Here is a 27,597-nt window from a genome sequence, read left to right as displayed (position 1 = left end):
GATATCTTTAATTCTCTAATTTTGATGAATATTTTTGTAATTTTTGGTAAAAAGTGATATTTTCGACTTCTTGTTGAAAACCGCAAGTCCAATTGCTTTGATATATTATACATATAGGTACTACATGTGGACCTCTCTCAGATTTGTTCATTTTCTAATGATATCTTTAATTCTCTAATTTTGGTGAATATTTTTGTAATTTTTGGTAAAAAGTGATATTTTCGACTTCTTGTTGAAAACCGCAAGTCCAATTGCTTTGATATTACATATATAGGTACTACATGTGGACCTCTCTCAGATTTGTTCATTTTGTAATGATATCTTCAATTCTCTAATTTTGGTGAATATTTTTGTAATTTTTGGTAAAAAGTGATATTTTCGACTTCTTGTTGAAAACCGCAAGTCCAATTGCTTTGATATTACATATATAGGTACTACATGTGGACCTCTCTCAGATTTGTTCATTTTGTAATGATATCTTTAATTCTCTAATTTTGGTGAATATTTTTGTCATTTTTAGTAAAAAGTGATATTTTCGACTTCTTGTTGAAAACCGCAAGTGCAATTGCTTTGATATTACATATATAGGTACTACATGTGAACCTCTCTCAGATTTGTTCATTTTGTAATGATATCTTTAATTCTCTAATTTTGGTGAATATTTTTGTCATTTTTGGTAAAAAGTGATATTTTCGACTTCTTGTTGAAAACCGCAAGTCCAATTGCTTTGATATTACATATATAGGTACTACATGTCGACCTCTCTCAGATTTGTTCATTTTGTAATGATATCTTCAATTCTCTAATTTTGGTGAATATTTTTGTAATTTTTGGTAAAAAGTGATATTTTCGACTTCTTGTTGAAAACCGCAAGTCCAATTGCTTTGATATTACATATATAGGTACTACATGTGGACCTCTCTCAGATTTGTTCATTTTGTAATGATATCTTTAATTCTCTAATTTTGGTGAATATTTTTGTCATTTTTGGTAAAAAGTGATATTTTCGACTTCTTGTTGAAAACCGCAAGTCCAATTGCTTTGATATTACATATATAGGTACTACATGTGGACCTCTCTCAGATTTGTTCATTTTGTAATGATATCTTTAATTCTCTAATTTTGGTGAATATTTTTGTAATTTTTGGTAAAAAGTGATATTTTCGACTTCTTGTTGAAAACCGCAAGTCCAATTGCTTTGATATTACATATATAGGTACTACATGTCGACCTCTCTCAGATTTGTTCATTTTGTAATGATATCTTCAATTCTCTAATTTTGGTGAATATTTTTGTAATTTTTGGTAAAAAGTGATATTTTCGACTTCTTGTTGAAAACCGCAAGTCCAATTGCTTTGATATTACATATATAGGTACTACATGTGGACCTCTCTCAGATTTGTTCATTTTGTAATGATATCTTTAATTCTCTAATTTTGGTGAATATTTTTGTAATTTTTGGTAAAAAGTGATATTTTCGACTTCTTGTTGAAAACCGCAAGTCCAATTGCTTTGATATTACATATATAGGTACTACATGTGGACCTCTCTCAGATTTGTTCATTTTGTAATGATATCTTTAATTCTCTAATTTCGGTGAATATTTTTGTAATTTTTGGTAAAAAGTGATATTTTCGACTTCTTGTTGAAAACCTCAAGTCCAATTGCTTTGATATTACATATATAGGTACTACATGTGGACCTCTCTCAGATTTGTTCATTTCATAATGATATCTTTAATTCTCTAATTTTGATGAATATTTTTGTAATTTTTGGTAAAAAGTGATATTTTCGACTTCTTGTTGAAAACCGCAAGTCCAATTGCTTTGATATATTATACATATAGGTACTACATGTGGACCTCTCTCAGATTTGTTCATTTTCTAATGATATCTTTAATTCTCTAATTTTGGTGAATATTTTTGTAATTTTTGGTAAAAAGTGATATTTTCGACTTCTTGTTGAAAACCGCAAGTCCAATTGCTTTGATATTACATATATAGGTACTACATGTGGACCTCTCTCAGATTTGTTCATTTTGTAATGATATCTTTAATTCTCTAATTTTGGTGAATATTTTTGTAATTTTTGGTAAAAAGTGATATTTTCGACTTCTTGTTGAAAACCGCAAGTCCAATTGCTTTGATATTACATATATAGGTACTACATGTGGACCTCTCTCAGATTTGTTCATTTTGTAATGATATCTTTAATTCTCTAATTTCGGTGAATTTTTTTGTAATTTTTGGTAAAAAGTGATATTTTCGACTTCTTGTTGAAAACCGCAAGTCCAATTGCTTTGATATTACATATATAGGTACTACATGTGGACCTCTCTCAGATTTGTTCATTTCATAATGATATCTTTAATTCTCTAATTTTGATGAATATTTTTGTAATTTTTGGTAAAAAGTGATATTTTCGACTTCTTGTTGAAAACCGCAAGTCCAATTGCTTTGATATATTATACATATAGGTACTACATGTGGACCTCTCTCAGATTTGTTCATTTTCTAATGATATCTTCTGTTCTTTAATTGCCATGTGCATTGCTAACAGCGGAGCTATCTCAGCCGACAGGCTGCTTGTTTACATCCTGTATCAGTTATGTTATGAAAATTTCATTCATGAAAATTAATCGCAGTTAACATAATACTTATTATTATACATCTAATACCGTATTACCGCTATATCTGCATTTGTTCCAAAAATGTATGTGCACTGTTCAAATTTGCCCTAATTTAGCGTAAACTACATCCCCAATTGACATTGACACATTCAGGATTATTGATGTCATTTTGTACACTTTCATGTGTTCACATTGAACACAGAAGATATATAAATTGTGGCAGAAATAGAATCCTTAGCAGAGGTTTGCACAGCTCAAAAACGGAAAATGTTGTATCTCTTTAAAATAATAATACAGTCAAAATATGTACATCACAAGAATATTGTAAGAAAGCACTCTGGCACTCTGCTACGTGTTGGTTGATACAATCGCCTTACCTTCATACATTCGTTTGCACATTGCAGTATTCTCGGGATATCTCGTATTACATGCTTCAATTGGTTTTATGTCAGACTAGTGTGTAGCAGAACATTTACAATTAGCATAGCTTGGTATTGTTGTAGTAGAAGTTAATTATGCATGCATATTTTATGTTTTGTTTGTCTTCACAGTCAGCATTATCTTCAGTATCATCCTGTTTGTCATACTTTTACCAATATTAATAATTATCATATGCAAGAATTTATTGGATAACCCTCGATTGCTGTTTTCCACTTCACGTTCAAGAAGAACTCCGCAAACGAGACTAAACTCGGCAAGCTTTCTGAATTATATCATTGGTAGTTTTCTTGATCCGAATAAGTGTCGGGTTCAGTGGGGATGGTCTGATACACCCGTTGTCGGAGATACACTAACATTTACTATCAGTGTAAGTAATATTGATTTTAACACTGCTATACTGATTATTTTTCACAAAATATTTTATTTATTATTATTCTTGTTTATCTACAATATCTATATTATTGTTTATTTTTATATACATACATGTATATACAAAAATTTGATATGAAAAACTGAAATAAAATAAAAAAAATAAAAAAATGTTGATGAACAAAAATAAAAAAAAAAATTATATCTTTTGTAAAAAAGAAAGCCTATACCTATATTGGGTTTTCATAAAATTGTCCATAGACCACCCTGCAAGGGAATCTAAATAACCAGACAAATAATAATCAAAAATATGTATTGTTAACAAATATTTATAGTAATAAAACACCGGATATTACTACACATTTTCAACTTTACAATGAGTCACACTCGCAAAGTTACACTGTCCTAATTATCCAAATAATACTTGTGCAAATATACACATTAAGAAGGAAAAAAAAACACATTTACATTGATTAAATGAAATTGTTTCTGACAGCTAAAAAACATTCCACTAATTTTCGTTTTCAATTGTCTTGAATTATCAGAACAATAATTAGTAAATTTTTACTTCTACTTGTTTATCAAAAAATCGAATTATTATGTGTAATGTGTAAGTGGTTAAAGTATAGAATTACATATACGTACTCACTAATAAGGAAAGATCTATAAGGTTCACTATCATATTACTAGGTATATTTTGATTGCTTACACTTTTAAATGTTTTCACCTGCCGTGATCTAATCAGCTTAAAAGATCAGTAGGTGAATGACTTACTGTTATCTCAAAACTAATTTGTTAGATGTGTGCGCTGTCAGGAAACCCGCAAAATGCCAGGGCCGCTGGTATGACGTCAAATAGGGTGGTTATAAATCAAAATAACTGTCAGGCAAGTTCTCATGAAACGTTATATGTATATTTAGAATCAATTTATCAGGTGATTTATATTAGATTTAATGAACTCTAGGATGAGGCATGAATCATGAATCTGGGGTGAAAGCTTTTAACGTCCTTGCTTAACCTCAAATGATTAAAAATTATCATCCTACCCTCTTAGTGTTTACTCAAGTGCTATGGGCTCACCAGTAATTAAATTAAATAGTCAGCACATGTAATATGCTCATGTCGGAGACATTCTTTTGAAAATTGAAGGGCATTGACTGGTTAGTTATATTGGATTATTTACCAACATGACATTAAGTTGAAGGTTATAGACTACTGAATGTCTCTTATTTGATAGCGCCCATGAATCATCTAACTATTTACACGCTGCTTTCTCTGCAGTGTCATAGAAACAATGGTACACGGTATCCAATATCAAGCCGAGACAACCTCAGTGTGAATATACACCTTGGTGATCATAAAATTGATCCCATTGTGGAAATAGGTAGCGAAGCAGAGAAATCGTCCAATATGGCTAAAGTTACTTACACCGTACATAGAGCAGGCCGGTATGCGGTATCTGTAAAACTAGGAGGCGTTGATATCTGCGGAAGTCCATTTGAGAAAACTGTCAACCCAGGTGAGTAATATGTTAAGCTATACATGTTATTTTGGGATTAGTAGTTTTGTGAGTAATGGTGTAATGAAGACAGATTCTAGAATTTTTGCCGTAGGGCTTTGTACCAAATTATCTTGGTCACAATTGTACAATCTCATCATTTTTGCTAGATAACTATTTAGGATTCATTTCAAACTTCAAGTGATGTAGATTTCAGAATATTACACTTCAGCTTAGTACAGTTGTAGTAGGGATTTGTAATGATTTGACAGTGTCATATCTCATTTACAATATCTTATTATTATTGCTTACAAGTCTCTGTATACAAATACGTATTAATGGTAAACATTGCTGGCAAAAAATAATAATCAATATTAATATATTATAAGTAATATTATTTGAAGAGCAAGATTTGGGGGGGAATAAAGATGGTTTTAAAACATTTTTAATTAATAAAAGCAATTTTTATTTTTAATGTCATAAAATTTCATTTACACACAATGACATAAGATACATATGCAATTTTGATGAGAAGTTATTCGGTCTGCATTTTTAGTGAGTTTAAGTGTGAATCAACGTTCTTTAGTTTACTATTCAATATGACCAGTGGGAAATAGTTTAGATTGCTCTTGGGATGTATTTGTAAGAACATTAAATTATATATTAAGACTGAAATCCCATGCTGACCTTCAGAATTCATTGCCTGAATTGGTTTGTTGATATTTTATAATTACTTTTCCCCAATTTTCTTATTAGACGCACATGCCTGTATCAAGCTTTATCTGAAATCATATATCTGTGTGATTTTATTATAGTTATTATTTTCTTCCCTGTTTGGACACATCTCGGAAATGGGACTTATGGATTGACCTATATGTGTTCGTGCGTGTGTGCATTCCCATATTCAAATCACTCTTACATCATGCATCTTGAAATTATGCACATCCATTTGTCTGATTCAAGATGGCCGAATGGCGGCCAGTAATATTTTTTTTAATAAATGCTGTTCCAGATTCATATCTCAGACATGCCCTAACTATTTATGTTCAAGCTTATCTAATTATACTGTGACTATGTAATGCAGTTTAGTCCAAGATCTATTGCTGTCTTTGCTGTATTTTAGTTTGAGGAACTTAATATCTGGTCTTTCCTGTGTTCTAGTTCTGGAAACTGGAAATATATTCCAGTCTTTGCAATATTCCAGTCCTGGCAACGTTAGATATTGGTTAGATGGTTCTTGCTGTCTTCCAGTCCTGGAAACTGACAATATATTCTGGTCCTTGAAGTTTCCATGATATGTCCATCAAAGTCATTTAGATCACTGATGCTTCTTTTCTAATACTGTGGAATACTGTATTTTTGCTGGAATTAATTTTCGCTGAAAAGGCTTTTTGGGCGTTTTGTATGGAATATATTTTCACTGATTTTTGATGAGTTTAATGTGAACTATGGGAAAAAAAGTATATTCTCTAGATTTTATTTTCACGGAATCATCCCTTCAGTGAAAATAGCGAAAATAAATTCCAAGCGAAAATAAAATATTCTACAGTATGTTTGACTTTCTATTTACAGGAGAGGTAGTTGCTTCTAACACGTCATTTCTTCAGCATAGTTCAACATTTGTTGTAACTCAGGGAGAGTTCAATGAATTAGCGATTGAACCAAGGGATGAATTTGGAAATATATGTGATCAGAAACTTGCGTCCACTTTTGATAATCCATATGAAATTCAAGTAACTGAGGTAATACCACTCTTTATAGTGTAACCTGGATATATCTTAAGGTGAATTGAGACTCATTAACAAGTGCAAAGTTCAAGGCAAGGGACTGTCAATCAAAGAAACAGGAAACAAGTAAACGATGTCAAATAGTTACTTTTATTACTCGTCACTGGAAAGGGTTACATGTACTCGCTTGCTAAAAAAAGTATTCAGGCCTGTTATAGCCTTGGTAGAATCGGCTACCGTAGCAAATTTCGGCGGACTTGGTGCTGATTGGTTCATAGTGCTATGAGCACTATGAGCTATGATTGGATAATAAGAGAATAGCCTTGAAATGGAGTCTGCTTTCGTTATGTGTGCTAGTTCTCCTTGAGTTTAACATGTAATTAAGACAATTAAATTAAATATATGAAATTCAAGAAAGCACGGGGTCACAATTGAATAATATTGAATCAATTATACAAACGAATATCACAGTAATAATTAGGGAAATAATAGTGGATTATTCCCCCTATCATTGATATATGTCACTTGGGTAATGCGATTTGGTACATGTATTGTAATTTGGGTTAATATTGTAAATCACTGTTTGATTTTTTTCTTTATATCTTTGAGGAGCAGGTATTTAAATATAGATGCTGTATCTGAGGTATATTATTTGATATTAAATACTTGCCAATAATGGTAAAAAAAATTGTATTTCAATATTGAGTGTTAAATTTCCTCACAGGTAGGGGAACTGAAACCAGAAACATTTTCACCAGTATGGCAAGTCACAGATGAAGTTAAAAATAAAATCATGGTACATATCAAAATGCCTCATACAGGATGTTACAAAGCTCTAGCTACTTATCAAGGCAAAACACTTAAAAATGGAGAATTTAATATTCTTGTACTTAATGGTAAGAGCTATGTTTATTACGAACTACTTATAGGGTCATTGACTCCAACTTGTAAATTTGTTCATGTAAACATAAATATATGTTTACAGAGTATTGTCATTTAAATACTGTAAAACATGGCTTTTTAGCTAGCACGTTATCAGTTCGAAAATGGAGACTTATGTTTTCAGATCGGATTCAGAATGGCTGACTAGCAGCCATTTTGTCTTAATAAATGGGCTTCTAGAGCCATATCTCTGACATGCTTTGACTGATTATGTTCAAATTTTATATATTCATTATACATGTATTAAAAATGGCTGATTTTGTTTTTATTAATGCTGTTCCAGAGCAAAAACTCTCAATACTCAGATCAGATACAAATGTCAATCATTTTAATGTTAAACAATCATCATAATAATATTCCTGACATGTTTATATTCCAAAACTATATATCTTAAATTTGATAACTAACAGGGACTGTGCCATGCATAGCTTGTTTTAGCTAATTTAGCTAATCTGTAATTTTGCTAAATTAAGATGTCGCTAATTAGAATAGAGTATATTTTCACAGTATGATGTTTGGCGCTTTAGCAAAATTAAGATTCAGTCAATTCATGCATGAAGTCAAAGTCTGTCAACTGGTATGCAGCTATTTCAAAGTGTTTTACAGTATTCATTTACAGTTAATATGCTAATACATTTGTACTCATTCTCCATCAGTGTAAGATCCTAATTTTCACACATTTGATGTGGATTTATGGAGGTCTTTAAAAAAAATTACACTTGTATATTCATGTATCAAATCAAATTGTTGGTGAAAATGCTACATGTCTGGTTGAGTATCACAAGTATTAATTGTAAAATGCTTTTACTGGGATTCCGTAACCAGGGAGTCTTTTGTGAATTTTTGTTTTTAGAAATGCCATCAAATTATCAAATCACAACTACTTTAGCAGCACAGAATTTACTGAATTGTTTGTGTAATGAATTGCTCCATAATTGTGTGAATGCCATTGAGGGATCATGGTCTCAGAAAACGGTACTATGGGATGGTTGTTGAGACTCCCCTGAACAGTGTAACAAGATTACCCCTGCGTGTTGTAACGCATTTAAATTTGATTATTCAGAATTACTTCAAAGTTGAGTTTTCTCGAATTTTCACCGGCTCTTCGCTCGGCGTTTCACGTTCCTCAGCAGCGCACAAAGCCCATAGAAATACATGGTAAAGTGGTGCACGTCTTAGCAATGTGGAACGTCTTCTGACGTAGCTCCACTCCCGAGGATTGTCTTACTATTTTTTGAGTGATAATTGTCTTCCCATCCTTTGAGTGATAATAATAATTGTCTTCCTATCCTTCATGAAAACTAATCCAATATTGTGTCTATTTTCAAATAGAAACTGATGCTGGCAAGGTGAAAAAGAATGTTGCCAAAAAGAGTCTTAATATTTGGTATGAAGCCTATTTACTTCGGTCAAACAATGAAAGACATAGAAAGCTGAAAAAAGTGTTTTGTTACATATCTCCTAAACAACTTACAATCAAAGAATTCTATTTAAGGATAATACCCAAGAGACTTTATACATTTAGAGTGTGCCCAGCAACGAAGGTGAGACTCCAGATTTTATTATTTACATTAAATGCAGAGAGGTAGTTAATTACCATATAGTATAGGTAGTTTCACTCAATTGGTTTGCAAACAATGTAATTTTTACACATGTGCCAAGGCAAATTACATTAAATTACATCTAATTCATTAACTTCATAAAATTATGTCCAATTTCCCCTTTTTCTACTGATCTCATCTAGATTTCAATGAATGTATCTAATATTATAAACTTTGTTTTCATTGATTATAAAATTGCTTTCACATTGTGCATCTCAAAGACCTGAGACTTCTTGTTTTATAGACTAATCTTAAATTTGTAATTAATCTTAAATATTTCTCATTTTTATTTTCATGTCTGAATTACTCTCAAGCCAGAGGAATTTGCACCAAGCTCCCTTTTATCTGTGTTTGTGTCGAACAGTGATATCATTAGCTATTTCTGTGTCAAATGAAATTGGGTATTATTTGAATAAATCAACATGATCATGCAAGCGATTTTTACCAGTTTACCATATGTCAATTATCTCTCCAATACAAACCTATGTGCAAACTAAAAAGCTTAATATCAAAATTTACATATTAATTTTTATTAAAATCTAACATGTGTTTGGATGATGTGTCAGTTTAACTGTTACCTTTTGTCAACCTTTTGTTTGGGTCAAATATTATGTATTAACAACATATCTTGGCAATTCGCATATACAAGTAAAATATGCACACATTTCAATTAAGAAAAGTAATGATATACCGGGTATGTCTGTGTCATCAAGGTGATATATATTGAATAGCGCCCTCTATGGTACTGCATGAGATACATGATCTACTGTAAAATACTGAAAATGCCTTTTGGCTGTTTTGTACAGAATTTATTTTCACTGATTTTTAATGAGTTGCATGTGAAATATATTCCTTCAGCGAAAATAGCGAAAATTAATTCCAAGTGAAATAAAGTATTCTACAGTATGTTATTTCATTAACTTTGTTAAGATAGAATGCTGCACAGAAGTAAAAATTATTGTTATTTGCTTCATTTTTACATATTTGATATTTCATGTCACAAAGATGAAAAAAATAGAATAAAAATATGGATGGCCATATTTGGTTTAGAGAAAATCGATAAACAAAATTGAAAATTGCATGTTGTGTCACAATATCTCAAAATTTTGCTTGATGACATATGGTGGAAAAAAAGATATACTGTAGAAGACTTTATTTTCGCTATTTTCGCTGAAGAGATGATTCCGTGAAAATAAAATCCGGTGAATATACATTTTTTCCTATATTTTACATTAATCTCATCAAAAATCAGTGAAAATAAATTCCAAGCAAAACGCCCAAAAAGCCTTTTCAGCGAAAATAAATTCCAGCGAAAATAAAGTATTCCACAGTATACTTTCTTACAAGGTATTTTTTAATATCTAGAAGTATTAAATATTTAATGACTACTGCTAGAAGTCTATCTCTAATAAAAAATTGCATTTATTATATTAAAAGCCTGCTGAGAAAATGAAAGGCACAAAATAAAAATGACACCAGGAGATAGAAAATTACAGTATTAACTTTGTTGTCATTTAAAATATTTTTGTCATCACAAATCACATCACTTCTCTTTAACAGTCAAATTATTGCATCAAATTTCTATCAGCAAGGAGCTACATATAAAATATAAACAAAAATAATTTGCATATAACTGCATGTGTGAAACTCGCGTAACTACAATGTATGAATGTTTAAATAGAAACCAGTTTTCAGAAAGCTGCTAAAATCTGTTGAATATTTACAGGCAAACTAGTATATAAAAAAAATAATTATTCATAATTCAAGGCATTTGTGATAATAAATTACTAGTTATGACCATGTTTTTCACTTTACAGCCATAAAGACCATCTAGCGAGAAAAAAAAAACGATCGAATTTGCAGATGTGTGAAATTTGAGTGGCAGTGTGGCTTTAATACAAAGTGTTACTATGATTTTCAAGAAATTTTGTCTCAAATAATCATATTTATAGCAGTGAAAATGGTTTAAGTATGTCATGGCTTGTTAATTTTACAAATATTAAACAGGTAGTTACCGAAGGGATTGTTAATATTGAGTTTTAATGACCTGAAATAGAATTAAATTATTGACTGAGGTACAGCCAAGGTTATTATTCCTCTTCATGTTGTTAAAAGTGAACCAGTATATGTTTTATTATACCGAATAAATAAGTACAACATATGTTAGAACTACTTTACCTTTCATTTTGTGTTTTTGTAAACACTGTCATGAAAAAATAAGGAAATCCTCCAAGTCACTAGATTTTCATTATTATCCTTTGTTTTATTACCATACCTCATGACTATATTTTGACGAATCACCATGATGAATATAAAATGAAAACTCTATTATTATCCTCTACAGTTTCAATTTTTTGGAGTAAACAACGAATCTGGGCATCCTATGTTCACAATTGATGATGGTTCACAGCCACAATTAGAATTGGCTAGCAAGGAGAGGGATATATTGGCTGCAACGTTTACTCAGTTCCTTCTCAAAAATATTGGTAAGTCAGTTTTACTTACAGTCAATACTTCAATTAGTAAAAAATATTTCCACCTTCACATTATGCTTGTCAACCATTATAGACCTTAGACCAAAAATGGCCGCCCAGATCTCATTGAAAGCGAGAGTGGCACATGACTCCTCAAATATCATTCTATTCTCTCCTGACCTAAGTAACCATGGTACTTAAAATGGTGGACATATTGACAACAGAGAATAGAACACTAATTGAGTGAAGAAGCAAATCTGGAAAGTAACTATATATTTTGTCAACATGTTAGACTGTAGATGAAAAATGGCCGTCCAGATGTTATTGAGAGCAAGAGTGGCACATAACTTGTTTTTTTCCCTTAAATAGCTTTCCATTCTCCCCTTCAGTCGCGTCCATGGTTTTCCTCACCTATGTAACAATGGTGACTCTCACTCTCAACAAGATCTACATGTCCAAGGTCTATTGCAGTTTCAAGCAGGAAACTAACTAACATAAAGTAATTCATATTACCATATTTGCTGTATTATAAGTACATCTGTAATAAAATTGTATTTATTGTTACTTGATCATTAAAATTTGACCTAGTTTGACCTTTTCATTTACATAAGTGCATATGCTACTACGGTAGGAGAGCAAATATGATTTACTAATATTTGATTCTGTTCTAGGTGGATCGGAAACCTTTCATGATAAGCAGGATTTTTTCTTTCGTGAAGTGAGACAAATTCACACTAGAAGAAATCGCTCAAAGATGAACTTGACAATCAAAAGATCTGAAATTTTAGAAAGTGTGAGTTTTGTATATTCTCCTTCATTCTCAATTCTCATCATAAAATGAAATGATGCCGCAGGCAGAGTTAATTAATATTTCTTTGGGGGTCCTAAAGAGTAACAGTGAACATTTTTCCGGTGACCTAGGGAGTCATAGTGAACATTTCTCTCCTGTCTTAGTGAATCACTTTGAATATTTTTCTCGGGTCCTAGGGAGTCATAGTGAGTTTGGCGAAATTTTATCTTCACAAATTCTTTCAAACTACAGTATGAATTACTGTACTCTTCTAGTAACAAAAATGTAATGGTTTAAAAAAAATTTGCCTTTAATTGTTCTTTTTTCCAGACAAAACTACTGCAAAATATGTATTAGAAGCTGCAGCTTCTATTAAAATAGTACAATGTAAAAGCGAGAATGTGGCTTTTATTAGAACATCTACACAAGCTATATTTTTAGTGTCTGAAATGTAGGAACTGTAATCTTACCAATTTATGAAACTATAGTCTGTCCTTTCTCAAGCATTGTTTTATCGTTTTTTTTTCCTTTCAGTCTATGAAGGCTACCAAGTATTTCACAACTTCTGATTGGTGCAAACACATGGAGATAACATTTGTTGGAGAAGAAGGACTTGATTGGGGTGGAGTTAGAAGAGAATGGTTTGAAATTTTGTGTTTGGCTTTGTTTTCTCCAGAAAATCATTTATTTACTAGATTTAAAGAAGACAACCAGGGACTAGTAAGTTTTTATTCACATCATTAGCAGATACACTTGAAAAATGTGTTTACGTCGGATTGTTCTCGCATGACCAAAGGTTATGTATTATGTTGATATGTGATAAGATTCTGTTGTAATCTTGTAATTTGAAATTTCCATACTGCGTGATTATATGGATTTCTTATTTCCACATGCATCTATCATTCAAAATTGTCCAGTAGTAGCATTACAGCATGCCAATTGATCTGTTGTAATCTTGTAATTTGAAATTGCCATACTGCGTGATTATATGGATTTCTTATTTCCACATGCATCTATCATTCAAAATTGTCCAGTAGTAGCATTACGGCATGTCAATTCATCTGTTGTAATCTTGTAATTTGAAATTGCCATACTGCGTGATTATATGAATTTCTTATTTCCACATGCATCTATCATTCAAAATTGTCCAGTAGTAGCATTACAGCATGCCGATTGATCTGTTGTAATCTTGTAATTTGAAAATTCCATACTGCGTGATTATATGGATTTCTTATTTCCACATGCATCTATCATTCAAAATTGTCCAGTAGTAGCATTACAGCATGCCGATTGATTTGTTGTAATCTTGTAATTTGAAATTTCCATACTGCGTGATTATATGGATTTCTTATTTTCACATGCATCTATCATTCAAAATTGTCCAGTAGTAGCATTACAGCATGCCGATTGATTTGTTGTAATCTTGTAATTTGAAATTTCCATACTGCGTGATTATATGGATTTCTTATTTTCACATGCATCTATCATTCAAAATTGTCCAGTAGTAGCATTACAGCATGCCAAATGTGTTAAAGTAGAATGAAATATGATTGATGTATCATGATTACAAAAATTAAGAAAGTGAAATAAAAATATACTCAGTTCAGAGAAAATGATCAATAAAGTACAGTGAAAATAGCATGTTTTGTTTTATGGCTTTTTAACATTGTTTCTATGGCAATGATATATCTCAATATAAAAATTTTGCTCAGTCACATATGTTGAAAAAATGATATAAAGTGTCTTAATACAAGGTACATTTTGATATCTAGAAGTATTAAAAAATAGACAATATATTTAGTGTGTTTTCATTGTGGTCTGTGAATAATAATAATAATTATATATGTTAAAAGCTACTCTGTGTGTGTTTTCTAGGTGCATCCAAACCCTAATAGACCACATCATCTAGCAAAACAGAAGTACTTTGAGTTTGCAGGCAAGATAGTGGGTAAATGTTTGTATGAATCTGCAATGGGACTTGGATACAGACAGTTAGTGAAAGCCAGATTCACTAGATCATTCTTAGCACAGTTAATTGGACTTAGAGTTAACTACAGGGTAGGTCATTCATCCTTACTACATGTGTTTTATATGCGAATGTGCTGACAAATATATATGTATATGAAATCAGATACTGTGAAATACTTTATTTTAGCTGGAATTAATTTTCACTTTTTGGGTGTTATGTATGGATTTTTTTTTTCACTGATTTTTGATCAGTTAAATGTAAAATTTACGAAAAAAAGTATATTCGTTGGATTTTATTTTCACTGAATCATTCCTTTAAGCAAAAATTAATTCCAAGCAAAAAAAAATATTTTACAGTAATTGAAATACACCCAAAGATAAACACTTCTGCATTACTGCTAAACCATTAATTATTAAGATTATCCAATACTTTTTAACAAATCCATTAAAAAATCTTGTGTTTTTGCCCTATGTAGGCAAAAACAAAATAGGTGTTGTGTTTGAGAAAAAAAATTGGCCTGATTATGGAGCTAAAATTTCACTTTCAACACAATCAAATTGAAACTTTTCTCTGGAATTTAAATCATGCCAAGAACAAACATTTTTCAGAATTATTTTTTTTTTCAGATTTTTGCCTTATATTGAAACATCAAAGATATAAAGTGTTTTTTTTATAAAAAATTGTCTTGCATCAATGGATTCAATTACTTGTGATGGGAACTACATTGATCAGTCTTAATTCAATCTACTGATTAGGAACATGTTGAGACTGTAAAAAAAAGGAAAATGATCACTGGGTTTAATTTATTGCCAGTATTTTCTATGATTGTAAAGGCAATACGTGATTATTAGTCTCTGATTCAACACAGGGACTGTTTCATGTGTATCTATTTGTAGCTATGTCTTAGGCTTGCCGAGGCCAATTACATTCAAAATTCCCAAACTCACTCACACATCATATTAATATATGCACATGCATTTGTTTCAAGATGGTGGCCATTTCAGTGCTAACAATTCATCAAAATCATTCATTTCTACTATTCCGGAACTTAATCTCAGTTGTACATGGGCAAATTTCATTCAAATTTGGCACCTACCTGATACATTTAATACGATAGGACCTTGATGAATGTATTAACGAATGCTGTTCCAGAGTCATATCTGTGACACACCTTTTGTGTTCACAAAATACTAACCACAACTGTTGTTTACACTCAATAATAAGCTTATTATCTATATGATTCCCATACATATCTGAATACAATAATAAAATATATTTTTGTCTCAGTATTTTGAAACTGATGATCCTGATACCTATGTTACCAAAATCAAATACATTGAAGAAAATGACGTAGACAACTTAGATTTGGTGTTTGCTGAAGAAGAATATAACTCACTTGGTGAAGTTGAAAAGGTAAACTAATAATCACTCCTATACTATCATTATTTGAAATCATGATTAACCATATTTTCTGGTGTGGTCGAAATCCTATTGGTATGTAACATTGACGCATGTAATGGTTCTATTAAACTCATCTACAGTGTTCCTTGTCTAATAGACATTGTTTAGTACAGTAACCTTTTTATGACTTGATTTTCATTCCAACTAAATTTTGACTTTCCCCCAAACAATGTTTCCAAGGTAATTGGAACTCTAGATGTGGTGACAGGGGGTGAAGGTAACACTACTTAAAATGCAAAATAAAATTCCATATTTTTCTTACTTTTAGATTGTTGAACTGTTGCCAGATGGATCTAATATTCCTGTAACCAATCAAAACAAGATGCGATATTTAAACATGCTGGCACACTATAAATTTACTAATAGTGTCTCAGATGAAATTGAACACTTTTTGAAAGGTAGGAATATCAATCTAGTCATTTTTTTCTTCTCATGTTGACCCTCTGTCAGAGCTTGTGGGTAAAAAAGCAAATTCTCTTGGCTAGTTTCTTGTGGGTATGCCCCTAGCAACCAGATTTATGTCGCCAGCAACCAAAATTATGTCCCCCAGCAACCTAATTATGTCTCTAGCAATCATGTAAAAAACCTAATTTTTACAAAACGTCAACATTGTTTAGTATACAAAGATCTGTTTTACCGGTACTTTAGAAGCCTTGACAGTGTCCATGGAAACCTGATATTTCCTCAATCAATTCATCATTATAGCATCATTCATAATTTTTCTAGCAACAACACCTGTATAATCATTAGTGATCATACTGTAAACCGCTTAAATTTCACGGCTAGAAATTTTTGCGAGTTTGTAAATTCGAGCACATTTGCGACGACTAATGTTCGCGATTTTGCTTTCTTTGTTTTAAATTTTCAATACAAGTTTTTCTATTCGTGTGGTGTTCCATTCGTGAAACAATGAAGTTTCATGTAAACAAAGATGCAACCGAATGCCTTACACGCCTTCAACCAAAGCGTAATACTGGGTTAATTCGTGTATAATCCCCTCTGTGTCTTAAGTTTTTTTAATGGTGGGTTGTCTCCACCAAACCACTTAAAAAATTCACACTTTGAGAAACTCTAGACATGTCCATACTGATTAATCACAACGTGTCACGAAAAACAGTACTGGGGCCATCCACTAAAACGTTCCTATTTCACACGTTGAAGGTGTCTCGTTTTTTTTCCCATTGTTTCAATAATAATACTGCAGACAAAATCGGCACCGTCAAATGAAAAATCTGCTTAAAAAGCCATGATTTTGGGATGGATCATCACTTGTCGTGTTACAACCAAACGATATACTCACTGCACTCTTCTCTTCCAAGCATTTACAATGTGGCGATTTGTTATTCGAAATCCTGATGGTCAAACCAAGCCCGGGCTTCCTGATCCAAAAAGAACCGACAATGCTGAAGAAACCACACGAGCAAATGAAGAAGTAACTCCAGTTTTAGAAGCTCTTGGACCGCGTGGTCAAAAGCGAAAACGTGGACACTATGAATTTTACAGTCCCGAACTTCGTGCGAAGATCAGCAAATACGCAGCTGAAAATGGCAACTCAAAAGCAGCCCGCCATTTTACAGTGGTCTTGGCTAAAAAGGTCAACGAAAGTACAGTTCAGTCCATGAAAGATTCGTACTTAAAAGAACTTCGAAAGTCAAAGCAGCCCGTAACTAGCATGCCACATGCAAAACGGGGCCGACCACTTCTGTTGGGCGAACTCGATTTAAGAGTTCAGCGGTTCGTAAAAGGACTAAGAGACGCTGGTGGTATCATGAACAGAAATATCATTGTGGCCGCTGCACGTGGTATTGTGTTACAGAACAACCATGCACTTCTACAAGATCAATGGGGACCTATCCAACTTACACTAACATGGTCAGAATCATTGCTTCGTCGTATGGGATTCGTTAAAAGGAAGGGCACAAAGGCGGCTAGAAAATTGCCAGTAAATTTTGGCAAACTTAAGCCGTCATTCTTAGAATGCATTACAGAAGCCGTGTCAAACGAAGCAATACCTGCCGAATTAGTAATCAATTTTGATCAAACTGGAGTCCATATCGTACCTGTGAGCTCATGGACATTGGCCCAAGAAGGAGACAAACAAGTCCTGATTATTGGGTTAGAGGATAAGCGGGAAATCACCGTGCTATTTGGTGTTTCCATGGCCGGAAACTTGTTGCCACCACAAGTGCTGTATAAGGGGAAAACCAGTCAATGTCATCCGAACTTTAATTTTCCCGCCGAGTGAGACATTTACCACACCGCTAACCACGTTATGCCGACAGTGTTCACCTTCCATACATCTAGAAAATCCGTAATCAACTTAGCCTGCCAGCTGAACAAAAATCTTTGGTGATATTCAATGTTTTTCGAGCACACCAAAGCGAGAGTTTTTTGCACAGGCGCTCGGAACATTTCCTGGATAATAAAAAATGAGCTAAAGTGGGATCGGCATAGTTAGTCAGTCGCCGGTAAATTCCCCTACTACTCATATACAGTGTTATTATATGAGTAGTAGGGGAATTTACCGGCGACTGACTAACTATGCCAATCTCACTTTAGGTCATTTTTATTATCCAGGAAACGTTCCGAGCGGTTGTGGTTTTTTGCAGAAACTCTGCGATGGTGGTGTGATACCAGTATTTGTTCCTCCTTGTTGTACGTCGGAGCTGCAATCTCTGGACCTCTCATTCAACAGCAAATTTAAAGAATGCTTGAAGGAGGAATTTAATGCATGGTATGCTAGCAAAGTAGTGGCAGCCTTAGAACGTGGAGAAGATATCGGGCAAGTTAATGTTGATTTGTGGCTGTCTATTATGAAGCCCCTACATGCACATTGGCTACTACGCGTCTATGACAGTTTGCGAGACAATCATGAACTCATCATGGATGGATTTGTTCAAATCGTCCATCAAGGAAACCATTGACAATATTCAGGTTTGAACATTTTTGTGACAATAACATACTGGTACATTTTGAACAGCTAAATTGTAAATTTATTATTATTTTGAACTGACATTTGTAGTTTACTGCTATGTGCAATAACACAACAAGACACTACAAGTATTTGATCATATCTGTAATTTTATTTCTTTGTCATTATTAATATTTATTTATTAGTAGTATTTATTTATTAAAATAAAATTACTAGTAACTTTATCTCTGGCGTGTTTGTTATTGTTTTTCACAGAGACGGCCATTTTGTTCATTGTCCCTGTCATGCGTGATGTGAAGCCATGTAATACCATTAGCCCCTTAGCTTGGTAATTATTCGCGAAGACTAATTTCGCAAGTTTTGGTAACTCGCGAAGCTCGCGAAATTTAAACGCTTTACAGTATATAATAACATCAGTTTACATCCCAATATGGTCACTTTATTACCATTTGTACATAGAAGTGTTTCTAAGGTCAAAATAAGATACATTTCAATAGCATTACTCTTACATACAATAAATGCAATTTTGTTAATGTTTGAATCTATTAGCAATGTGCTTCTAATAAAGCAAAGATGGTATTTTATTTCACCTAGGATTAAATGACATCATACCAGATCATCTTTTAAGCATATTTGATGAGAATGAATTGGAATTGCTGATGTGTGGCAGTAGTTCATTTGACTTGGATGACTTCAAAAGGAATTGTGTCATTAATTCTGGCGGTGGTTATAACTTCAGAAAGGTATGTTTATGTTTACTTTGCTCATATAATAGATGCAGGGAAATGTGTCTGCTCATCATTGTTGATGTTGTTGTTGTTGTTGACTGCAGTGTAAACTTATTTTTATTTGTAATTACAGTAACTCGACAAGTAATTTTATCCAGTCTTCTTCAGATTGTGATTTATTATAGTGATATACAACTGTGGGTACAATTTGCTCTATAAGTAGTGCATAACTCACAGAGGTGTTTCTTTGTTCAAAATAAGTCATATTTGAATACAACAAATACAATATACAATAAATGTTATGTTTGGGTTTATATGCACTTCTATTGGAGATTTGCTCCTAATAAACCAAATACAGTACTCATGTTTCACATAGAATTATTGTAAATATAGTTTACTATATATTTACAGCATGTTACTATGAAAGTAATCTACTTGAATGTGTACAATTTTAAACTGTCAAATTTCTTTTTCTGGTCCCATTAATTCATATAAATGTTTTTAGATTGATTATTATGAAACCTGTTTAATCTGAACTCTATAAAGTATTTTGTGTGAACATAAGAGTAAAACCTCTTTAATCAGAACATCTTAAAGCATTAGTATAAATGTACAGCGAAGCCTGTTTTATCTGAACACAATAAATAATTGGAATAATTTTCTAAAAACATAGATGTGATTTTAGCTTTCCGGTAGGTGATATTCATTGTTCAGTTTTGACATGTTTTTGTTTTGTCATTTTTCATGTAGATCATTGGTTGGTTTTGGACCATAGTTGCCAGTTTTACCCAAGAAGAGATGGCAAGGCTGTTACAGTTTACGACAGGATGTTCCCAGCTACCACCAGGTGGTTTCTCTGACCTGTCTCCAAGATTTCAAATCAGTGCATCACCCACCTATTGTACTCTGCCTACTGCACATACATGGTAAGTGAAATCTGTCTTAGATTTCTTATTAGTGCATCACCTACCTATTGTACTCTGCCTACTGCACATACATGGTAAGTGAAATCTGTCTTAGATTTCTTATTAGTGCATCACCTACTTATGGTACTCTGCCTACTGCACATACATGGTAAGTGAAATCTGTCTCTTAGATTTCTTATTAGTGCATCACCTACCTATGGTACTCTGCCTACTGCACATACATGGTAAGTAAAATCTGTCTCTTAGATTTCAAATCAGTGCATCACCCACCTACGGTACTCTGCCTACTGCACATACATGGTAAGTGAAATCTGTCTCTTAGATTTCAAATCAGTGCAACACCCACCTACAGTACTCTGCCTACTGCACATACATGGTAAGTGAAATCTGTCTTAGATTTCAAATCAGTGCAACACCCACCTGTGGTACTTTGCCTACTGCACATACATGGTAAGTGAAATCTGTCTCTTAGATTTCAAATCAGTGCATCACCCACCTACGGTACTCTGCCTACTGCACATACATGGTAAGTGAAATCTGTCTCTTAGATTTCAAATCAGTGCAACACCCACCTACAGTACTCTGCCTACTGCACATACATAGTAAGTGAAATCTGTCTTAGATTTCAAATCAGTGCAACACCCACCTGTGGTACTTTGCCTACTGCACATACATGGTAAGTGAAATCTGTCTTAGATTTCAAATCAGTGCATCACCCACCTATGGTACTCTGCCTACTGCACATACATGGTAAGTGAAATCTGTCTCTTAGATTTCTTATCAGTGCATCGCCTACCTATTGTACTCTGCCTACTTCACATACATGGTAAGTGAAATCTGTCTCTTAGATTTCTTATCAGTGCATCACCCACCTACGGTACTTTGCCTACTGCACATACATGGTAAGTGAAATCTGTCTCTTAGATTTCTTATCAGTGCATTGCCTACCTATTGTACTCTGCCTACTTCACATACATGGTAAGTGAAATCTGTCTCTTAGATTTCTTATCAGTGCATCGCCTACCTATTGTATTCTACCTACTTCACATACATGGTAAGTGAAATCTGTCTCTTAGATTCCTTATCAGTGCATTGCCTACCTATTGTACTCTGCCGACTTCACATACATGGTAAGTGAAATCTGTCTTAGATTTCTTATCAGTGCATCGCCTACCTATTGTACTCTGCCTACTTCACATACATGGTAAGTGAAATCTGTCTTAGATTTCTTATCAGTGCATCGCCTACCTATTGTACTCTGCATACTTCACATACATGGTAAGTGAAATCTGTCTTAGATTTCAAATCAGTGCATCACCCACCTACAGTACTCTGCCTACTGCATATACATGGTAAGTGAAATCTGTCTCTTAGATTTCTTATCAGTGCATCGCCTACCTACATTACTCTTCCTAGATAGTAAGTGAAATAGAAGAAGGATTAGTGATGAGAATTGGTGTGCTGTTTTAATTTTGAGGTGCTTTAAAAACAAACCTAATGATATTTCTGATAAATGAATTCTAACGCTGAATCTCTTTTTCAGTTTCAACCAATTGTGCCTACCCAGTTATGACAGTATTGAACAAATGCAGAAAGCGTTATTAGTTGCCATCAATGAAGGGTCTGAAGGTTTTGGTCTAGTGTGACGTTACCCACTGATGTCATTCCAGTATGGTGTGATGACACATATGCTGGTTGTACTCTGTTTTGACCAGCTCTGGCATGGTTACAGTATATTTACAATTTTATCGAATCACATCTATTCTCTGTGTATTTGTTGCCCCCAGCATAGCTACTAAGTGCACTGCCTATTGTGTATATATAACTGGTGAAGTTCATTGATTTCCAAACAAGTGCATGTATTAACATATGAAAGACCTTTTTACGCAGCAGTGTACATTCTACAAAGACAGCAGTGTTGATGGCTCAGGGAGACCACAAATATTCTAGAGCAATAGTATATAACAAAATGTGATTAAAGTTAGTCTGTTTGATTATCTGTGCGTCCTTTTATTCATGAAACAATAGTTGGTGTGCTTATGTTGGTCTCTTTGAAGTCATAATCATATCAGTTGGATCTGTAAGTCGGTCTGAGACAATTGCACAATACCCCATGCACACTTGCATGACTGAACTAACAGATGTATTCATGTATTCATTCTGATTTTAAGAAAACTTTGATTGGCAGCACAGATAATCAATTTCATAAATTGTATATTTCTAAGTTAGTCAAGCGTCCTCAACATTTCTGTACCTGCAGAGGCTGTACAGAATTACCTATTACCGGTAACAACTTTATTCAACCTAAATTTCATCTTTTCCTGATACAATCATTGCACTTTCTTTGTTCTGTCATATTTTCATGTGTGAAGAATAATGTGATTTATTTTAATAACTTTTAAATCTAATAAAATACTTACTTTGGAAGCTAAAGTAACATCAAAGAGAATTAAATTGATTTTTTAGTGCCAAAATGTTGGTGCAAAAGTATTATGTTTTTCAATGTTTTGCATTTTTCAATGAAACAAAATATGTCATTGCCAATATATATACTTTGGTCATATTTTTAAATGAACAAAGAAAGAAAGTGTATTTCCAAGATAAATGTTATCTAATAAATTATATCAGATATCAAAGATTAATTGGAATCAAAAAAGGTGACATATGACAGTGAGTAGAGTTGACATGTGACAGTGAGTAGAGTGACTACAATTAGGATGTCATGTGACGGCGAGTAATATGACTGCAATTAGGATGTCATGTGACGGCGAGTAATATGACTGCAATTAGGATGTCATGTGACAGTGAGTAATATGACTGCTATTAGGATGTCATGTGACGGCGAGTAATATGACTGCTATTAGGATGTCATGTGACAGTGAGTAATATGACTGCTATTAGGATGTCATGTGACAGTGAGTAATATGACTGCTATTAGGATGTCATTTGACGGCGAGTAATATGACTGCAATTAGGATGTCATGTGACAGTGAGTAATATGACTGCTATTAGGATGTCATGTGACAGTGAGTAATATGACTGCTATTAGGATGTTATGTGACGGCGAGTAATATGACTGCAATTAGGATGTCATGTGACAGTGAGTAATATGACTGCAATTAGGATGTCATGTGACAGTGAGTAATATGACTGCTATTAGGATGTCATGTGACAGTGAGTAATATGACTGCTATTAGGATGTCATGTGACGGCGAGTAATATGACTGCAATTAGGATGTCATGTGACAGTGAGTAATATGACTGCTATTAGGATGTCATGTGACAGTGAGTAATATGACTGCTATTAGGATGTCATGTGACGATGAGTAATATGACTGCTATTAGGATGTCATGTGACGATGAGTAATATGACTGCTATTAGGATGTCATGTGACAGTGAGTAATATGACTGCAATTAGGATGTCATGTGGCAGTGAGTAATATGACTGCTATTAGGATGTCATGTGGCAGTGAGTAATATGACTGCTATTAGGATGTCATGTGACGGCGAGTAATATGACTATTAGGATGTCATGTGACAGTGAGTAATATGACTGCAATTAGGATGTCATGCGACAGTGAGTAATATGACTGCTATTAGGATGTCATGTGACAGTGAGTAATATGACTGCAATTAGGATGTCATGTGACAGTGAGTAATATGACTGCTATTAGGATGTCATGTGACAGTGAGTAATATGACTGCTATTAGGATGTCATATGGCAGTGAGTAATATGACTGCTATTAGGATGTCATGTGACGATGAGTAATATGACTGCAATTAGGATGTCATGTGACAGTGAGTAATATGACTGCTATTAGGATGTCATGTGACAGTGAGTAATATGACTGCTATTAGGATGTCATGTGACGATGAGTAATATGACTGCTATTAGGATGTCATGTGGCAGTGAGTAATATGACTGCTATTAGGATGTCATGTGGCAGTGAGTAATATGACTGTTATTAGGATGTCATGTGACTGAGTAATATGACTGCAATTAGGATGTCATGTGACAGTGAGTAATATGGCTGCAATTAGGATGTCATGCGACAGTGAGTAATATGACTGCATTTAGGTTGACTGCAATTAGGGTGGCAGCGACTAATGTGACTGCAATTAGGATGACAGTGAGCAATGTGACTGCAATTATGATGACAGTGAGTAATGTGACTGCAATTATGATGACATACTGGAATTCCAAAAAATATGCTATTGGTTTGGGTTTGCATAATCTTTACCCAACACACTCGGCAAAAGTACTTGATAATTGTTATTAAAATAAAATCGAAATAAAATAATATATATTATATGCTTACCGTTATTTTGAATACGAGTCTGTGAACTCAAATTGCAATGTTTCACTTTTTTTTACAACATTGGTTGTACAGCAATACCAGAGGTGTATGTATGCAAGTTTCACTTGGTTGCTATGCAGTTATGAGAGGTGTGCATCTGTAGTGTTAAATTTTCATTACGATGTAACGATATTATTATGGTGCAATATTTCACAATTTTATCAATCATGTAATCTTTAGTGCCATCAATGTTAGATTATTATTAATGTTGAATATGTAATAATCATGTGTAAACTCAGATACTGAAAATGTGTATTTGTTAACGTTTAAAAATTGGACAGAGTAGGTTGAATGCTGTTTGTATGAAGTGCAACTAAACAGATGTTATTTTCTATGTGTTAAGTTTATAAAATTCTATTCTCCGTTTTCCCATTCTTTATACTACCGGTATTCATGATACTGTGTGGACTTAATCTCCCTCAGTTATTCCTTACAATTTACCCAATAAATCAATCATCTATTCCACTACTGGTATTTTAATAGGTATTATTACGCCTAAAGGATCTCTTCACATCTCAAAAGAACCTAAATTCTATAAATAATGTGTACAGTAAACATGCACTATGTTGTCTTTTCTATATTTTGATCATGGAGTACTAACTTGTTTTAGCAAACTGATTATGACAAATGATTTTTAACTGATTGATGTATCAAATGAACAAATTTGTGCTATCAATAATTTAGTTGGAGTATTGAAACATTCTTTTTGTATAAAAAAAAAAAACTTGTTTACAAAAAAAATGTTTTTCCACTTCACTTAAGCAATTTTTGAGGAGATTTTGTCCTCACATGAGGGTATAATAGTACAAACAGGATATTGTCCTGAGGGGATTTACTCATTTACTTGAATTGTATTCTATACGGTATGTCACGTTTGCCACACCTTTGTTCATTTTCTCACAACGTTTTAAAATGGTCTTAAACTATTGACCCCCATGAATTTAACACTCGCTAAAGGTGATTATACTTGTTTTGTCGATAAAACAATGGGAATGATATATGTCCTAATAGATTGTGTGTCTGCGCATACATGCATGAACTGGTGAAGTTGATGGGGAATTTATCATGCCCCGACAAACTGATGAGCTTGGCTTGGCCGTGTTGTTGGCATGAAAAAATGTACAAAGTCAACACTTTAATTGCCCAAGTAACCCAAGTAATTTCATTCACCCAAGAATCCAATTGAAACTGAAATGAACTCACTGGTAGATTAGTAATATTCACTGATTTGTGTTTACACTGAAAAATGCCAACTTGATTTGATTGTGTTCATTTTCAGGCTATTTAACGTTTGTAGTTCAGGCTTTGAAATGGTTGCTTCTAATCTTCTGTAATCTGAAATGAAGGACTGTACAATACATCTTTGACTTTACTGTCACATTAATGTTACTTGTTGTTGACTTGTGTGGTAGCAGTTTACTTATATCATGCCTAATGGCTGTGCATTATTTTTTAGTATTGCGAAGAATGAAGATTTCCTCCATGTACCTTTAGGAGTTTACATTATACATGTACGTACGTGCAGTCGGAGCTTGCTTGATTTAAAGACTTGAACAATTTATGTTCATTTATTTTGTTAATGACGAGGCTGAATGACAAAGCTTTTTTTCAAATAATGTGCCACATTGGTAGTAAATATTTCTCACCATTGGCAAGTACAATGTACTGTATATATTTAAACTAGGTTTAAATTTGTTTAAAAACAGTAGTAAACAAGACACTTCAATTATATTATTTTATTTTAATTTGTGAATTATTTGTTAGTCCAGTGTATATTATTTTAAAAACAATGCAGTGTGCCAATAAAGTTATTGATAAATAACAAAATGAACCGGTTAAGCTATTTTTATTTATCCTAACCAAGTATATTTAGGTACAAAATGGTTTTAGTAATTTCTGTCATACCATGGGGGGGTAAAATCGTATCCTGTTTTTTCTATGTATACTGTTATCTTTATTGAAATGCTTAACATTTCACTGGGGAAATTAAAATGGTTACATTGAAAATAAAGACTAAATACAACCACATACCAAAAAAACTTCAGCTTACAAACAGTGAAAAATGTTTCAGAAAATGCAAGCGGAAACTAAAAACTAGAACAGCTATAAAAAAAATTGAATCCTAATGGTGGAAAAAAAAAAACATGAAAAGAGAATTATACTACGCTGATGGAGAGGTGTGGCTATATTCAAGATAGCATTATTATTGGCTATTGTTATAAATTTATTAATTTTTATTTATTAATTGTTCTTTGGTTCTTCATATATTGTATTCCCTGATGGCTGTAAAAAGAGCATGTTGTGTCATCTTCCAATTCATTCTTCGGTCAGGAATTTCAGATCCTTTTTTCTACTGGTAATTTTGGCTTGGTATGTCTCCTTTCGATTTTGAAGTCTTGGTTACTTAAATGCAACTGATAGATTGACTTGTGTAGATCGATATTTTCAGCATTAGTGAAGTGGTTTTCTATTTCAAATACTTTTTTCCTTTCTTTGTACATCCTCTCAGTGTTTTCCCCAACACATTTTTAGCAGTATTTATGTATTTCTTCGTTTCAATGAAGGATGAATATTTTTGTTGTTAATTGTCTTTGTTCAGTGGTTGTAATTATTATTTCTGTATTGATTAATTGTGTTTCATTAATCTCATCTAATTGAGAAGTGATTATGCAATACTATTTACTATTTAATTGCCTATTTAAATCATACTGATTCTTGCACAAGTTTATTTAATATGCTCATTACTCGGT

General features: G+C 33.0%; 1 protein-coding gene across 2 annotated transcripts in view; it reads left to right on the top strand.

Annotated features, from left to right (window-relative positions):
- Positions 1-26,674, top strand: part of LOC100371431 (apoptosis-resistant E3 ubiquitin protein ligase 1-like) — a 44,283-nt gene extending 17,609 nt beyond the window's left edge. For both annotated transcript variants that reach the window (XM_085493569.1, XM_085493563.1), the window contains exons 4-17: positions 3,181-3,437; positions 4,721-4,958; positions 6,510-6,679; positions 7,389-7,560; positions 8,939-9,150; positions 11,552-11,693; positions 12,353-12,474; positions 13,006-13,191; positions 14,347-14,529; positions 15,728-15,853; positions 16,170-16,299; positions 19,428-19,576; positions 20,312-20,487; positions 22,031-26,674. In XM_085493569.1, coding sequence (XP_085349695.1) covers positions 3,181-3,437; positions 4,721-4,958; positions 6,510-6,679; positions 7,389-7,560; positions 8,939-9,150; positions 11,552-11,693; positions 12,353-12,474; positions 13,006-13,191; positions 14,347-14,529; positions 15,728-15,853; positions 16,170-16,299; positions 19,428-19,576; positions 20,312-20,487; positions 22,031-22,133 — 2,366 coding nt within the window. In that variant the 3' untranslated portion in view covers positions 22,134-26,674. The remainder of the gene's footprint in view (positions 1-3,180; positions 3,438-4,720; positions 4,959-6,509; positions 6,680-7,388; positions 7,561-8,938; positions 9,151-11,551; positions 11,694-12,352; positions 12,475-13,005; positions 13,192-14,346; positions 14,530-15,727; positions 15,854-16,169; positions 16,300-19,427; positions 19,577-20,311; positions 20,488-22,030) is intronic.
- Positions 26,675-27,597: the final 923 nt, after the last annotated feature.

This window comes from Saccoglossus kowalevskii, chromosome 2, assembly GCF_978046115.1.
Source record: "Saccoglossus kowalevskii chromosome 2, keSacKowa6.1, whole genome shotgun sequence".
NCBI lineage: Eukaryota > Metazoa > Hemichordata > Enteropneusta > Harrimaniidae > Saccoglossus > Saccoglossus kowalevskii.
This window is presented reverse-complemented; position numbering and strand designations above follow the sequence as displayed.